This window comes from Lonchura striata, chromosome 4 (genome assembly GCF_050655825.1).
Source record: "Lonchura striata isolate lonStrDom1 chromosome 4, ASM5065582v1, whole genome shotgun sequence".
NCBI classification, from domain to species: Eukaryota; Metazoa; Chordata; class Aves; order Passeriformes; family Estrildidae; genus Lonchura; species Lonchura striata.
Window position 1 is genome coordinate 23,454,108 of NC_140706.1, and position 18,020 is coordinate 23,472,127.

At 39.3% G+C, this 18,020-nt stretch overlaps 1 protein-coding gene across 18 annotated transcripts in view; it reads right to left on the reverse strand.

Moving 5' to 3' along the window:
- Positions 1-18,020, reverse strand: part of APBB2 (amyloid beta precursor protein binding family B member 2) — a 168,000-nt gene that overhangs the window by 28,893 nt on the left and 121,087 nt on the right. For all 18 annotated transcript variants that reach the window (XM_077782812.2, XM_085577819.1, XM_077782817.2 and 15 more), the window contains 2 exons: positions 14,942-15,088; positions 10,506-10,633 (listed from right to left, as the gene is read on the reverse strand). In XM_077782812.2, the coding sequence (XP_077638938.2) occupies positions 10,506-10,633; positions 14,942-15,088 (275 nt within the window). The remainder of the gene's footprint in view (positions 1-10,505; positions 10,634-14,941; positions 15,089-18,020) is intronic.

Consider the following 18,020-nt stretch of genomic DNA (forward strand, 5'->3'; position numbering starts at 1 on the left):
GGCAAATACAGCATCTTTACAACCACTGCTGTGCCAGTAGGAGGTATCCCAGAACACAGGCAAGCTGACTTTCACAGGGTCTTGTCTGAAGTGGAAAAACTCACTTTGTTGATGTTAAACACAGGATCAGGAATACTATGTCAAATATAGAAGACAGCCACCTTGCAGATCTTTAACTCTTCCATACTCTTATAAAAATCATCATAGGCTCCTTACTTTTTCCCCTGCTACTTTTTGCATATATGAGAACCTTAGTCCTGCTAAAGAAATACTGATGGCCCCAGAGGTACTACTTTGATTTTGCTGAGCAATATTCAGGTTTTGGAGGTCCACCTCTGTAAGTCATGGACTAACTCAGCTCATGGTGAAGCTAATAGAAAACTTCCTATCAATTATAAGGGGAATTTGGTCCAACTCAGGGCACAAGCGTACATCCAGCCAGCTTGGAAATTAATCAAGGTGGGGAGAGGGGAACTTCAAGCAATAAAATATTGACATTTTAGAGATAATTGACTTTTATGTTTAATGCATCAATTCAAATTAGAAATTGAAAGCATTGTTATGGGATTAAGACAAACAGCATTTGTGTGAAGATGACTGTTATCAGGAGAGGTATAATGCATATGAATTTTTCAATGTCACTAGGCACAAATTTTTAAAAAAAGATATGATGTTAATGTAACAATTTCTAAATTAACAACCAAGTCAGTCAGTAAATAAATCCATAAATGTTTAAGACATTTGAATTAAATTATCTGTTGACAAAACTATTTTAATTTGCTCAAATTAGTGTTTAAATTTCTGCTATTCAATCTGCACATATCAAAGAGGCTTCAGCAGGCAACCTACCTCCATTGCCAGAGGCCAAATTGTGCTGAATACCCCTAACAAACAAAGGTCCTTTTCCCTGGTGGAGCCAGTGTTAGGAAAGAAGCCACCAGACTATTCTCAGAATTAAAATCCTGAAGTGAAAATTTTTTCTAACTACATGGAATGGATAAGATGCTATGATTTACATAAAAATGCACTGCATATAAATATTTGAATTACAATCATCTATCAGCAAATGTGAAAAAGCATCCAGAGGTAGATGTGACACTTAAATAATTGAAGAGCTAAATTGATAGCAAAAAAATCCTCTTAGAGGCACATTTCGAATTATTATATAAGTGCAGGCAGTTGAGTTTGTGACTGTGCATGGAGAGACATAGGTCAAAACCTGTACCTCATTTTACTATTAGATATAGCAAATGCCAGAAGACACTCAGTGGGCTACAAATACGTAGAGATGTCACAAATCCCCTTGATATCAGAAAAAACATTCATGCAAACATCAAAATTGTTTTTGTGTAGGTGGATATAAATATTTACACAGTAAAGGTGTATATAGAAACATCCTACTCTCTCTCTAACACACCAGGTACAATACTGGCATAAGATGTTTGGACAGGAAGAAGAGCTACACAGGTCACTTTCTGTCTGTACCTTTGCTTTTTAATTTGTAATATTAGAAGTTGTGAATCTCCCATATTTTATTAACTAGCAGAACGGTGAGATAATTGAATTAAATACTTTCTGCTGCAAAAATATTTTTCCTTCTCAATTATTTTTTCTGAAATTATTCGCCCGGTAGCAATTTTTACAAAGTCAAAGTTTTGCTTACAATAGAAAACAATAAGCAAAGTAATTACATGTCTTGCAAAAGGCTGACATTTTCAAGTGAACCACTACACAAGAGAAAAGTGTTTTACTGTTCATACAAATGTACTACAATCAAAGTTGCAGAGAGTTTTATGAACTTGTAGACAGCAAGGTCTTAGTAAGTATCCTTGGCATATTTTTTTGTAAAACATTGCTCTTTTCTTCAAAGGCCTATGCTTTCTTTGGCTTTTCTCCTCAGAAGGATTTTTGTATGTCCACCTTAGTACTAACTGGACATCTTCAATGTACAGTAGACTAACAAAGTGAAATCACTAGTGGACTAATTTGGTTTTCTCTCATCTGCTACAGAGACCTTAGACTAGAAAAGATCTTGAGAATGAAAGAATACAAAAAAGTTGTTATTGAGTCTTTTTTGTTTTGTTATGCTTTTAAGAAAAGTGTTATTTAATTATTTGACAGCCATTTATTCCATAGGTGGCTCCCTCTATGATACAGCCTCTGAGAGATGTGTAATTAAGAGTAACTTCAGCACTGCTGAAGATAAAGGGGGTGAATGAAAGGCAGGCACCTTCTATTGACACCAGCTGGTTTGGGAAGGAAGTTGGTGGTTTTTGTTTGCACAGCCTCCTTGGAGAGGAATCAACAGAAGGAGTATGCACCCAAGTGATGACCACACACTGTAAATAAGGTAAGTTGAAACCATCTTTGACTATGAGGTAAGATCAAAGCTTCTAACTGGGTTGTAAAGAGTCTGGGAGGAAGATGGATGTTTTCTGCTGGCAGGTACAGAGCTGGACAGCAGCTGCTTTCTGCATCACTTGCATCACTGTTTTGCCATGGAGCTGAAGCAGCATTTACTTACAGAAATCCAGCCTGGACATAGCATCTCTTTAACTAACATGCAGAGAAAAGAATAGTAAAAGAACTCATCAGATTTCCAGCCCAAAATGGCAGTCAGTAGCTCTCCTGAGCCACAGACACATTCACAGGTAGCTCAGCTGTTCTCATGGGGCCTCTGTGATAGCCACTTAAATTCATGGATTACTCTAGCTGTATCCTGAACTGTTTGAGTTTAATAGCTGGAATAACAGGGAATGTGTGGAGATTTTCCAGCACAAATTTGTATAAAGGCTTTAAGCCATGGACTCAGTCAATATGCCATCTTATTAATTGAGACAACCTGACTATATCACAGTGCTTGTTTGTAGTCCACGTCTAGATATATCATTTGTCTTAGCTGAAACTTTTACAGTTTAATAATTTCAATTGCTATTTTAAAAGGTTCAGGTTGGAGATCAGGAGGAATTTGTTCCCAGAAAGAGTGACCAGGCATTGGAATGGACTGCCCAGGGAGGTAGTGGGGTAACCATCCCTGGAGGGGTTCAAGACAGGATGTGGCACTTGGTGTCACGGTCTAGCTGAGACTGTGGTGATTGCTCTAAGGTTGGACTCAATGATCTCAGAGATCTTTTACAACCTAATTGATTCTGTGTTTCTATGTAATAATTTTTCATCTCATTAGCAAGATAACTCAGCAAGGATAGTCCAGTTGAAGCCACCAGCAAGAGAAAACCACTGGTGCAAAACTACAGGTGTTTCAAATTATATAATACTTCAAGTAATGCCAGTGTATTGCAATGCATCTTCAGTCTACTGTGTCTTTCATGTTAAATCCCAAAGCTAAAATAAACCAGTTTAATGAATCAAAGTATGAATGCACACATGCAGCTTTTTGCACCCACTTGACCATGTTTGCTTTAAAACATATTAATTCTGTAAGATTGACTGGATTCCCCCTTTCACAGTATTGTTTCATTACTCCCTCCTAGAACACACTGAACCTCCAAACAATAATGCCAGAACTTTTGGATATAAATGAGAAATTTTGTATAAATAACTACCTGAACTATTTCTTAGTGAGAAGAGAAAATGCTACCAAAACATACAGAAAAGGGTCATCAAACGCAGCTGGCTTAGGGAAGAAGAAAAAAGAAAAGATAACTGCAAAAACCCAGCTAAGAAGAGAGGTCAGAAAAGCCAGTAAAATCCTTTTCCTCCAGTGTAATCCTTCACCTATGTCCTATTTATGTGATTCCTTACAGTATGTTTTGTCCTTATTCCAAGGTTACAGGGACCGAAGGGAATAGATGATATTGATTAATGGTGTTTCAGAGATTGAAGAGCTCAGCTGAAATTACACATTCTTTGAGAGGTGTAATCTTTTCAGAAGAGCAGGTGCAAACACCATTTCAGTTTTAATTTATTTTCTCCTTTTCTTGACCATGTTGCTAATTCAGAAAAGAAAGTTTATTATTCATTATCTTGTGCACTTTGATAAGCTTCTCTCAAAGAATTGAAGAAAGACTCAGAGCACATTCATCTCCTCAGAAGGAAGGCAATAAAAAAAACTTAAACACCTTCCTGAATGATGCATCTAGAAACCACTAAATCTGAATTGATACAAAGACACTGAATATGCAGAGATCCTGCTGAAGTCAGTGGACAGCACAGGTGTTAAACACCTCTGAAACCCTGACATTTTTGTTAACCATGGAAAAAGCAAGACAGCATACTATTTTTACTTCCCCATATTCCGAGGAATTTGAGCCATAACTTTACATCATATCGTCCTCATTTGCCACAGATTTGTCCCATTTTTCTCTTACATCACCCCAAAAGTTTTCTACTGCCCTAACAGCTCCTGAGATAACAGAGCTCAGATAATTCATATTATTATCAAGACTCTCTTCTCTTTCAGCCTTAGAGGATTACATTCATCTGACCTGGGGCATCTATTCATTCAGTTGTCTGCTCTCCCCTTCTGAGGCAGTTTGAGCCTCATCTTTGGTGCATCCATTGTTCTACTTTCTTCAGAGCTCTGTCTGCCTTTCTCCCCTTTCTGAATCTCAGCTTAATTTTATTCCTATGTCTAGGCAGCTGAAAAACAGCAGCAGTTCAGAGCAGCAGGGCAATGGACATCCCCACCTGATAAAACAGGCATTATTAAGGCAGAGGAAGGAGCACAATACATTCACATCATCCAGTCAGTCAGAGTGTCTGTGGTCAGAAAACCCTAATATCAGAGAATGTGCAGCTCCCATTGCTTCAGAACCAAAAGCAACCAGGCTCCCTCCTCTGCCTGTCAGGAAAATACACAAACTATACATTGAAAACAAACCTGCTCCATGTGATGACAAAGCTAATGGATGAATGGACACATGCTATGTGTTATGTCCAACACACCACATCCAGTTCCATATTCAGACCCATCAAAGATGTCTCCTGAATTCACCAGCAGCCCTCCTTGCCAGCTGACCACAGAATATTTCAGCTGGATATGAACTGCTGCTGTATGAACTCACCAGGAGAGAAGAAATAGTGATCTTCCAGGCAGTTAAAGTCCTTTAGATTTTTAAAAATTTGAGGTGGGCTTTGGACTGGTGGGAGAGCAATGAAGATAAAGGAGGATTGAGGGAAATGTGCTAACGGAATCTCATTTACAAAACTGATGAGCCATTGCCTTTTCTCTCTTCCTTGTTAGTAAGCTGCTCAGAAAGCAAAGGGCATGCACCAGCAGTCCAGGAGGAGAGACAAAACCCAACATGAGGAATGATTAATGTACAGTCATGCTACTCACAAGTGAGAAGAGCAACCCTTTTACAGCCTCAGTGGGCTGAGGCTGTAAACATGCTTTTAACGACAAGGAGAAAAACTTGGCATGCATGGCTTGCTAAGAAGCAAACACAGCACTGACAATTATTCACTGATACACCTATGACACCTCCATGTGACAATAACCTTAGTGATCTTGAAATCAAACTATTTATGCAACTGCAAGGACCGTTCTTATTTACAAATAACACTAAATGAATCATCATGACTGTTTTCAGTAGAGCAGGAAAGGAAGACTGTACAAAGGACAGTGGTTTTTGACTTTTAAAAATCACAAGGTATCACCTAAGAAACCAAGTCTGCCTAAGGGTTGCACATGTGCAGGATGTTATCTTCCTTTAATGACCATATATACATATCAAACATAGAAGCTCAGTGTACACATGCATGCATACCCACCAATTTTTGACAATCTGCTTTTGTTCATGGTTTTATGAAGGCACTCCAGGCCTTTTAAAATCAAGCATATTTTACTGACTGATCAATTGAAAACAAGGGATGAAACACGATATCACTACACAAACCAAGTTAACCAAATGAGGAAGCCTTTGTTTACCCCAGGGCTGTTAAATAAGAAATTCCAAAGGTCAGGATAATAGTGTAGCCTATGGAGAGAGTGATTACAGTCTCCTGGAAGACGCTTCTGCCTGAGGTGAGATAGCAGCCACATCCTCAGATTAAACTTTCATCAGCAGATCTCTGTATTTCATCAACCTTTCATTATGGCAGAGCTTAGAAAATCATCTGCTCATGTGTCGTTAAAACCTCTTCATCTTCCAAAGCAGAAATTACCCAAATAAATTAGTACAAGCAAAAGAGTTAAAAGGAGGGTCTGCAGACATTTTGGGGTTTAAATAGATCAAAATACAGGGAAATATAAATTTCTAAACTATTTTAAAATTGAAATACTACCTTTCACAACAAATCAAATACACTTTATTATACAGGTTCTTGGACTAGAAGATATAACTAATTAATGAAATTCATGTGCAACAACTTCTGGAACAATTTCCCACCAGAAACTGGGATTTCATCAACTTCATAAACTCTTAATCCACCTATGCAGCAATGTGATCCCTAGTTTTTTGTTCTGGTGATGGCAAATCTATAATCAGGGAAAGCTGTTTTTGCAATGGTTTTGGTATTTCTCACCTTAGTAACAACAGGTGATTTTGCCATGATGATGGAAGGACTGTGGGCTTGAGTTGCAGTGCAGTTTCTAGCTCAACAATATGGTTTTCTCAGCTTGTGTTCTCCTTTTGTTTTGTCTCAAAATGTTTTTTCTTGTGTGTTAGTGCTTCTTCAGCAAATGCTACATCTTTTATGCTACCTCTCAAAGCATGTTTCCTGCACTGAACATCTCTACACCCGAAACATATTGTACATCTGATTATGCACTCATAAGTTTGTTCTTTTTGCTTGTCACTTTGATCTTCTGCTATTTAACATCACATGCAGTCTGAATTTACTTACAAGTAATAAATACACTGCTTTTCCTACAATCTTATGTTTTAAAAAATGTCAATAAAACATTAAACAAATTAAATTTCAAGAAGAGTAGGCTCCAGTCCTGAAAGTCATTCTGGACACAAAATTTCTGTAAAAGCACCTATCAAAATTCTTACAAATGGCTACGAATAGGAAAGTTCCAAAATAAAATTTCTTATGATGAGAAAAGTCCCAAATTCAAACAAAAGTGGCTAAGAACATTAGAATGCCCCCGAATGAAATATTAAAGCTGGTTTTGACTTTGTATTTAATACCTAAACACAATATATATTAAAATTTAATAAACTATTTCTTGCTGTTCCTTACAGTAAGTGGTCAAGAAATGTCATGCTCTCTAGAAACAAGAAATGTTCACTTTGAACAGAGAAAGTGCTCCCACTTCTGACAATAAACATGAGGAAAAATTAGTTTATTCCCTCTGCCAGTTTCTCTGTATTGTCAGTGTCACATACAAAACTTCCTTTCAGGAAAACAGTTAAGAAAGAAAGTGACTACCTTTTGTGACCAAAAGGAAGAACTGGGTTTGAGGGGTTCTTCTTGTTTGCATTTTTAGAATTGGACCTGTGCTTCTCCCACATATTCCATATCTAAACATTTTTCTTAATAGAGACATACGTTTCTGCAGGAATCCTAGCAGAGCTGGAATTCCTCTTTGGCCCCCAGCTATGGCATGAAGAAGGGCAGGAGTGGGATCAGAGATTTCCCGTGTCCTGCACACAGCTTTTGGTAAGTGTTGTGGGGCACCGCAGCAGGTCAGAGCAGACAGGGTGACCTGTGCACACACAGCCTTTCCCAACTCCTGCCCTATTGATAGGGCTTTTGTTCATCTAGGAGGGTCTGCTATTGCCTCCCACACCCAGACACATTTCACCAAAAGCACAAAATGTTGTTGGTGCCACATGATTGCAAAAGGTACATTTCTCTTAAATGTTTCCTAAAAACATCAATGACTAGTTCTGTCTTTAGGAAAAGCAGGTACCAAGCCTGAAGTAAAATGATCCATTATCTTATTTTATAAAGAACATAATGGAATTATTTTGTTTCACAAAGGAATGTAAGTGTTTGGGAAAAGAATTGTAAATGCTTTTAAAAAAACTAATGAAATACAAAGCTGGCATCCTTTGCTCTGTAAAACTCCATCACATTTAGGTGCCCCTTAAAATGCTCTATTTATTTTCTGACAGAAGCAAAGTACTACAAAAACTGACTTGAAGGGAAATGTGTCATGCACCCATTTTCAATGCAAACAAAGAACTCCAATGGTTTATTCATTAGGAGTTAAAACCTTTTTACTTCCCAGAATTTCAAACTGGATTTGTCCCTTTCAGATCTCTCAAAAAGCTGTACCAGTGGAAGTGAAAGCCAGTTAACCCATGCCCAATCAACTATCAGTCATTTATAAGAGTAAAAAAATTAGAAATCTTTAGTCACCTAAAAAATTAGTCACCTTCCCTTTTAGAAATTTAGCCACTGGTAATCAGAAACTTTGAGGCAGATAGAACAAGTTTCAGAAAATCTTTTCTTGATAAAGATTTTTCATGTTTGAAATTACATTTCCTATCAGAAGTTAGAGACAAAAACCCCAAGCCCCTACTATTGCAAATATCTTGGCAATCACAGAAGGGCTTGGGTTGGAAGGTACCTCAAAGATCATCTATTTCCAACTCCCCTGCCTTAGGCAGGGACACCATTCACTAGACCAGGTTGCTTAGAGCTCCATTCAACCTGGCCTTGAACACTTCCTGGGATGGGGCACCCACAGCTTCTCCTGGCAACCTGTTCCAGTGCCTCACCACTCACCATCCTCACAGTAAAGAGTTTCTTCCTGAGATGGAATCTAAACCTACTCATTTTCAGTTTGAAACCATTCTCCCTTGTCCTCTCACTACATACTCTTGTAAATTGCATCACCCCATCTTTCCTGTAAGTTCCTTTTGAAGTACTGAAGAGTCACAATTAGGTCACCTTGAAGCCTTTTCTTTTCCAGGCTGAACAATCCCAGTTCCCTCAGCCTTCCCTCATAGCAGAGGTGCTCCATCCATCTAATCAGCTTGGTGGCCCTCCTCCAACAGGTCTGTGTCCTTCCTGTGCTGGGGCCCAGAGCTGGCTGAGGCACCTCAGGTGGGCTCTCAGCAGAGCAGAGCAGAGGGACAGAATCCCCTCCCTCCCCTGCTGCCCACAGGGCTCTGGGTGCAGCCCAGGACACGTTTGGCTCTCTGGGCTGTGAGTGCCATGGCTGGGTCATGTCCAGCCTCTCACCCACAGCACCACCAAATCCTCCTTGGTAGGGCTGCTGTGGATCTGTTCACCCTCCAGCCTGTGCTGATACTGTATTTGGTCTTGTTAAACCTTGTGAGATTTCCATGTCCCCACTTCTCGAGCCTGTCCAGGTCTCTTTGGATGGCATCTTGTCCTTTCAAAGTGTCAACTGCACCACTCAGCTTGGTGTCATCAGCAAATTTGCTGAGGGTGTATTTGATCCCTTCATCTATGTCTTTAATGAAGATACTAAGCAACACTGGCCCCAGTGCAGATCCTTGAAGGGCACCACTTATCACTGATGTCCTCTGGGACTCTGAGCCATTGACCAGTAAATTCTGGATGCAACTATCCAACCCCTTTCATATCCATCCAACAGTCACCCATCAAATCCATCTCTCTCCAATTTAGAAACAAGAATGTAGTGGGAGACTATGTCAAAGGCCTTTCACATAAATGACATCAGCAACCCTTCCCTTGTCCAGTGATGTGGTTATTTCATCACAGCCAGTATTGGTCACACAGGACTTTCCTGACCATTATGAAACATGGACACAAAAAGCAGAAGCTTGCTAGTGTTACTTAATTCTTACTATTCTTGTGCCAGGATGGGTACTGTGCTAAGATCCTGGACTCTCAATGTGAATGGCAATGTTTTCACTACATCAAAATGCCCAATCAGACTGGGAGACTGCTCACTGTCCTGCTCTAAGTAAGTAACACTTCCGCAACCCTATTTCCACAGCAATGTTACATTACAAACAAGAATGCTACCAAGAGATCAGTCAGGAAGGGAACCTAAGGAAAGACTGCTTCCAGGGCAGAAAGGCCTTTAGCACACACTCCTGGTGCTACCTACCACAAGGAACAACTTCAGCTCACAGGAAACACATTTCAGGGACAAACCTCAGTTTTTTGCAACACTCTTGGGGATTTTCTTACATCAAGAACTAGAAGTAATGATAATGACTTAAGCCCATTACTTTTCCTTCAATCCATTTTTTTTCTTCATCACATTAAATACCTCAATAAAGTATAAACATAGACAAACAGAGCATTGGTAGTACATTTACTAGGACCAGCAGGAAGACATGCTTTCACATAGGCAGAAGAAACATACTACGAGACATATTTGAAAACATGCTTTTATACCAAAAACACTACATATATCTGAAACAAATCAATGTTACATGTGCAGTTTAATGCACCTGAGCGAAAGGCTTGTTAATGCAGGTTTAACAAAACAGCATATAAGCAATACACTAGGAAAAGCAGAGTTTAAAAAGTAACACCAGCAACAAAAAGAAGAATTTACCCACCTTCTCATAGGCCCTGGGACAGAATAATGTGCACTACGTATTAGCAGACTGAAATAGCACCAAGGAAGAGGAGTGAACACTCACCGACCATTGTCCCGGCCCACGCCCCAGACTCGGATGCTCACGATGGGCTGTGCGTGCAGAACTGTGCGGTCCATGGGATCAATCAGGTTCAGCATGTCATTCTCCAGTATAAGGTACATGTCTTTGCCCTGCAGTTTCAGAAAAAGTACAATTACACACTACATCACCCTCTCAAACTGGCTGGGCTCAAGGTGTTACATCTGTGCTGTTCAGACTAGCTTCATCTTTACTCAAAGTTTTGGGTTGTTCCAAAAGCAAATGAGAAAAAACTTCATATGCTTCTGGTGTGAAAAAGATCTAAGATGTTATCTTGCTACTATATTTTTAAACAATCCCAATCACAAAAAGCTTTGATGTTTTTTAAATACAACTCATTCAGACACAAACTACTGAGTTATTCAACAATCTATGTGTTTGTCTGTTTTTCAGTAAATTCTTCAAAATATATGAGAAATCATGGTCTGTCCTCATAGTAAAAGCTTGTATCAAAACCTGTATTTTTGAGGCAGAGTTCCTTCCTTCAAAGTGTTTTGTTTCTATGAACTTTAACCAATGGATTATGAGAACAGACAGCAATTTGTACATGCCAAAGGATTTACTCTTTGAAGAAAGATTAAAGGGGAAAACCTAGCATTAAAATGTGAATGTGAATTCTGCTAGTGACTGCAAAATCTTGGAGCCAGGACTTCTCAACAGTTCTTCTGGCATGTAAGAGCAAGGATATTGCTTTTTTCTCTTACAGGAAACAAATTTAGAGAAAATTTTCCTTTTGATGCTAATTCACAGATGCTTATCTTCCTCCTCTTGACAGCATTTGTAATAGATCTGCTGCCTCCTCTACCACATGTAATAGCCCTCTTCTTGGAGGCTGTACACATATTCTTCAGACCATGAGATTCCACAGAAATGATCCAGGACTGTTGCTAAGCAGTAAGACAAGCTGCTGCTGATCAGAAGGTGGAAGCTATCAAGTAATACAGAGTAATTTGTTTCCTCCCCTTTGTGCCAGAATGTATACATGAACAGAAAAAATGGAAGGAATCTGAATCCCTACTGATTAATGTTTCAAAACAGACCTTTTTCTTCACCTCAGTGACACAGAAACCCTCTTCCCACTTGGTTACAGAGGCTCAAGTTTTTCTGATATCTAATTTTGTGTCTGTGTAAAAAATACATTCATGTCCCTCTGTGAGGGTTTTCTGTCACTGTTTGTAGGCAAGGCAGCAAGGAGCAGGTACTGCTCATCTCCTCTCCCAGCCCCAGACCTCCTAACAGGGATTCCAAGGGAAGCTGTGACACAGAGCTGGCACTGCAAGTACCAAGAGGGATGTGGGAGACTAGGTGACACCTGGTATGAGCAAAGTCAACACAAACATTTTCTGCCTGAGAGAAAAAGTACATTTGTGGCTGAGATGCAAGGCTGGATATATAGGCTGTTTCTAGAGAAGCAGAAACAGATGTAGCTGTGATAGCCATGCAAAAAAATGGGGTAAACCAGCAGCACTGAGATAGTAGTTAGTAGCAGACAGAAAAAGAGATATCACAAAGAAAAGAAGGGAGAAATTTGCTTGGAGAACAGAAGCAGTAAATAAATTGTGTGAAGAATGCTACCTAGTGTCACAAATATTGCTTTTTGGACCCATTTTATAGTTATATATTTGTTCCAGAACAAAATTATTACAACAAGGAAAAATATGTTATTCATGCAGAATACACTGGGATTAGAGTAACAAAACAGAATCCAAATTAGCTGGAAAAAAAATTGGAGAATGGGCAGATAAGCAAAATAAGTCAGAGGAAATGATCCTTGCAATGCTCAGGGGATCACTTGTCTGCAGCCAGAAGCAGTATATTTTGCTAAATTTTGTTGCCTTATTATACAAAAGCTATTTTAGAGATGAAAGCACTGCATAGGTCAAAAAGAAATTATTTAGAAGGCTAGGAGCTTGAATGTAGGCTTTAATGTCTCAGACTGCTGAAGAGCTGCAGAGATCTGATGGTTTAAGATGAGGAAGAGCCATGGAGGGAAAGTGAATAAAGGAAAGAGAGTCTCAATCCCAGCAGTTTTTCTGGAAGTGTTACAGGCTGCAGTATATAGGTCAATGGCAAGAAGGTATCTTTTTCATGTAAGTTATATTGTAATGCACAGAAATGTAATTAATGGCAAAAAAGCAACACAAACAGATGAATAATGTTGTTCTGCTTAGATTTTATAGAACAGTAGAAGTTCAAAATTTATAGGTAATTTCTTTTCATGCAGAGGGCACAAAATCCCACATTAAAGTCACTAACAAAGCTTCTGCAGGGTCAGGATTCTACCCAGGGTGTGGGAGGTTTTGTGGTTTGTTTTGCAGTTTTTTAAATCATAGAAACTTGGGACTAGTCCTAACCCAAATTTCACTTTCATTACATTCCAGCTAAAGTAAATCTTTAGGTATTCTTAAAATTCCTACATGTAGTCATTTAGCTTCATAATAGATTCCTGCTGTAATTGCTCCATCTGATACATCAGTGATGGAGTATAATTTTTTCAGGTTCTTCTCTAAGACTTCTCTCTAATCACTTTTGAAGCCTTACATTGCAGACAGGAAAATGTGGTTGAATGTAATGAGCTATTTTAAAATCAGGAAGACAATTTACTTCAGGAGCTACCTATTCAAGAACAGTGTCTCTATTGTTTTGTCAAGCTGATTTATTTTTTAATGAATAGCACTCCTAATTTAAACATCCATTCAAGAGGACCAAAACTTTTTACCAGCTTATCTCAAAAACCTGCAAGGGTTTCCAACAAAGAATAAGGGGACTGACAGAAAGAAATAGAAAAAATGTGAACATTAACTCTTAAATCATGAGAGTTCAAAGTAAACAATAAATTTTAAGTGATCAAAGTGCTGCTATATGAAATATGGTTGAGATTACATACATGTAAAGATACTGGTTTTTTCTCTCCTGGGGTCAGCAGTAGGTTCAAAGCCCATGATTGACACATCAGTAATTGCTTGTCTAGCTATATTATCTAAAGAAAACTGTTCCCAGGTGTAAGAAAGAAAGGAAAACAATATTGGTTCATTCATTTATATGTACAATATATACTTTGTACATATAAAAACCCCTTCTGAAATAATTTTAATTGATAGAACACTATAAATGTATTTTTTAAAACAAAATTTTCATTTTTAAGGGCACTTTCTCCGAGTTGCTCCCCCATAGCATGTCAGCATTGCTGTGGTCATAGTTAGGATGTTGAGCCATAGACTGCACGAATAACCTGGGAGACTGAATGTTACGTTTTCCTGAAATTTTTACTGAAATGGAGACAAGTCTTTCTTTTGATTTCTTTTTTTGTTTGACAGTGCCCTTTCTCTTAGATCACACAAGGGGAAGTTACAACATTCACTCTTTTGTCATTTTTGTATTCAGCTCTTGTGTGGCCAATCCACATTAGTGTAACTCTTCTTAAAATATGTCAGGAGAGAGGTAGAAAGTTAGATTTGGCAGAAGTTTACATTGTTCTATGGACAATCAAATAACAAAGATGCCTTCCTGTGGCTTTGTCTCCTCTGTCCTCTGTATGTCCCACCTTTTCCCTTCTTGTTTCACGTACTGACCCCTCAACATCTTCCACATCTTCATCTGTCCCCAGCACACCTGGGGACAGATGAATACCTGACAGTATTTTCTACATCACAAAAACCTGAAGCTCCCCTCAGTTTTCCCCAAGCTCCCACAGCGTTATCCTCTCTTTGCTGCCAGCTCAGAAAGAAGCACAGAGCAACCATGGCTCAGTCAATGAAGGCACACTGACCCTTCAGCAAACCAGGAAAGAGGAAAACTGGGCTCTCTCTTTTTCCCTCAGTATGTGGGAATCTGGCATCCTTCAAAACAGGATGACACTGGTGCAGAGATTCAAGAGTTATGGGAGAGGAGCCAACACACAGACTGATGACATAGAATTAATTTCATTCTGAAACACTGATAAAATAATCATCATAAGATAAACCATCCGTCCATCAGCTCCAATCTCCTCATACATTTCAGAACCACAACCCTGCCAGTGTGGGTTTCCTTAAAGACCTTTGGCATTGTGAAACCTTTGAAAATGTTGTTACAAAGCATTACCTTCAAACCTCTGGTCAAGAAGAAGACTTACACTGAATTTCAAGAGTTTGGCCTGTGTGTCCCCAACACTGCCATGGCACAGGTGTGTGCTAGCACAGATGTAACGTGAAAGGGAGCTCTTTGTGGCCTCTGCTGTCCTGAGCAGTTTGGAACAAAAAAGTCAACATTTTCCCTGAACTCTTTTATATATTTGGCAGTGTCAGGCTGAGGTAGTGAAATCCCAAACACAGAACATGGAAGTGGTTGTCTACGGAATTGTTCCTTTGAGATGTTTTATGAGGGATGTTCCAAGAGGGGGAAGTTCATTCTGTTCTTACCTCTCCCCAAATGCCAACAGTGTCTCTGATGTCATTTTTACAGTAAGAGAGTTGTCTGATGCAATTATTCACAGCAACACTGCTCTTTCCAGGAGCCAAATCTTCTTCTGCCATTTCTACCCAGCCCAGAGATCGCACAGCAAAGCACTAAAAATAAATAAAAAACATCTGTCATACAACAGCAACTACGCACTTAATGTTAAAGGTCTCCATCTAGAACTGGAAAAAAATTAAGGCCTTGTAGAGGGGCTTACACTCAAAGATAAGTAAATAAAAATGTAATTTGTGAATGGCAAGGTGAAAACATTCAAAGGAACAAAGAAGAATGTATTACTTGCTATGAAAGGTGTCTGTGGAAGTAACAGTGATGCCTTCCAATAAAATAATTTTGTTAACATAAAGCAGGAAACAAGGGACCAGTAAATATTAGGATACACACAAATACAGAAATAATAAAGGAAAAACCACAACTATAGATAGAGTATAATTGAAATTTTAGCTAGAATCTAGAGTTCTAATTTAAAAGAAAGAAAACATTATTGGATTATATCTCCTGTGAGATATCGACTGTTTGGCTTTTTACCAGAAAAATTACTTTTTTGTGGATTACAGCAATCACTTCTATAGTAAGTTTACCTAAAGTAGCAAACAATAATTCAAATTCAAAGCTAAGAAGAAGATAAGCTATGATAAGAGGAAAGCAGACTTTTTCTAGAAGAAATTCAAAATTACCTTTAAAATGAAACACTCTAATTATACATTTGTTAGCAGAAAGATGTTTAGGCAACCAGAGCACTCTGTTGGAAGAACAAGCCAAGGCAACACTATTTTGCACATATGGTACTTTTTGAAAACAAAACAAAATGGAAGAAATTGAATGGCACCATCTCTACCCTATACCTACTAAGGTAAAGAATAAAAAGTGTTTATTCTAAAAAAACACCAAAAACTGCTCATTTGCTCTCAGGCATTACGGTGGGAGAAATACAGATCTGACACTAAGTCAATAGCAGTTTGTCTATGAAACCAAGGCTTCTTCCAGAGGAGGTTATAGGTGTTTCACTCTGAGCTACAGCAATGGGCTCAGCAGGCTGATTGTTGCACCTCCTGAGCAGACACAGCAAATGCTCCAGGTGGTCCCTGGAGGGTCAGCAATAGCAGACCAACACTCATGGCTGGTGTTGCTGCCTTGTGCCACACAGCTCCCTTTGCTGTCAGCAGCACCCTGCGGGTCCTTGGGAAAGCAGCCAATGATCCTGGGAGCTGCAGGAAGGAAGGCAGTGGGTGCTGGTGACTGCTGGGAGCCCTGCTGCCTCCAGCAGCACACTGCCACACTGCCACACAGCCCGGGAGCTGCAACAGCAGGCCTGTGCTGCAGCTACCAATGCTTCTTGAAATGCAGTAAATAAATCAGCTCCAGAGCTCAAAAGCCAAGTCTTCATTTGCCACCTTCCAAAACCTGCTGTGAAGTCAGTGAGTTGATCAAGCTCACACACCATCACTGGTCATTTGGGAACAGCTTCCCTCAAAAAAACCCTACCCCAGAACACCAAGGTATTTTAAATATGCATAATGTGTCAACTTTGGCAACCTAAGGAAGGAATAAAATTCACCAGTGGATAAAAAGATTAATGAGTTTATATCTCCCTTTAAAACTTCTCCTTCAGCCTTCTTTCAGTTTGCACAATTCACTCCAGGCTCACTCCACCAAGCATGAGAGCTTGCTTCCTGAACCCCTGGTACCCACTCCAACGAGCCACTAACGCTGCATCTCAGTATCTCATCTCAGGTAGCAGACAGTAAATACACTCTGCAATTTAGCAAGTGTAGGTAAAAAACCTTTCCAAGCCTTTCATGCCTCCAGCTTCTCCTACACTGCTGCTTCCTGACCCAGCTCTGCTGAAAACCCACAAAAGTGGTGACTTTCAATTCTGGAGGGCCATGAAGAAGAAGGAGAAAGAGGAGACAAAGGAGGGGCCAGGGGGTGTTCTTCACTTCAGGGCTACACAAGAGACAAAACAACCCAATTTTTTAGCAATTATTCAGGTGGTCTAATCTTAAGATTGCAGACTTGTTTCAGGCACATTAGATGCTCATGGATCTTGCTAAAAGTGCTGCTATACTCACTGGGGTATTAAATATTTATCTTTGCAAGCTTTAAAAATACTGATTCTACTGTACCAGAAGAAAGTTCTTTTTTACAAGTATTTTAATATTAAATTAAATAGCAAAACACTACTAGAGAGAAATATTTTGTAAATCATAACAGAGGTGAAGAACTAAATATATACAATAACACTATTTCCTTGTTACTCTTCACATCTGCAATTTGTTAGTTGCTTTCTGAACACAAGTATAAACATGGAATCACAGAATGCTTTGGGTTGGAAGGGACCTTAAAGATGGTCTAGGTCCAATCCCCTGTTGTGGGCAGGGACACCTTTCACCAGACCAGATTGCCCAGAGGTCCACCCAACCTATATAGTCCTTGCACTGAATAGAGTGTATCTTAAGAAGGCCAAAAATGATGAAAGACTCCCAATTCAACTTGACAGCAGGTAAATCTCTTATTTGTGAACTGTTCTGCTATTTTTCCCTGGCCTTTTTTTAATTCTGTGTTTGAAATTCTCTGGTGGCAGCATCCACTGTATTTATGCAGCCCACTGTCAAAACTGTACAGGGAGCAGAACACAACACTCTTGTCTACCCCATATATTTCCTTCCATGTGAAGGACCTGGCTTCCTTCCCTGCTTCTATTCCCTCTTGGTGCTTCCAAGTGAGATAGGCATGAGAAAGCCCTTGGCTTCTGGCACCTGACAAGTTTTTGTGTATTTCACACGAAGCCCTTGCCATAACCCAAACAAAATGCTTCAGAACAGCTTCAGAAAACAAACTGATTTCCCAAAAGTCACTGCAAACAAAAACCTCTCAATAAACCCTAAAAAGACTCAACATTCTACTCACACGGCACTGATGTACCTGAATATATATAAAAGTAACTTTCTTTTGCTCAAAATACGCCTAAAGACCAAAAACTTTGTATTTTGTGGTTAAGTGAATACATGTGCTGATGTAGAT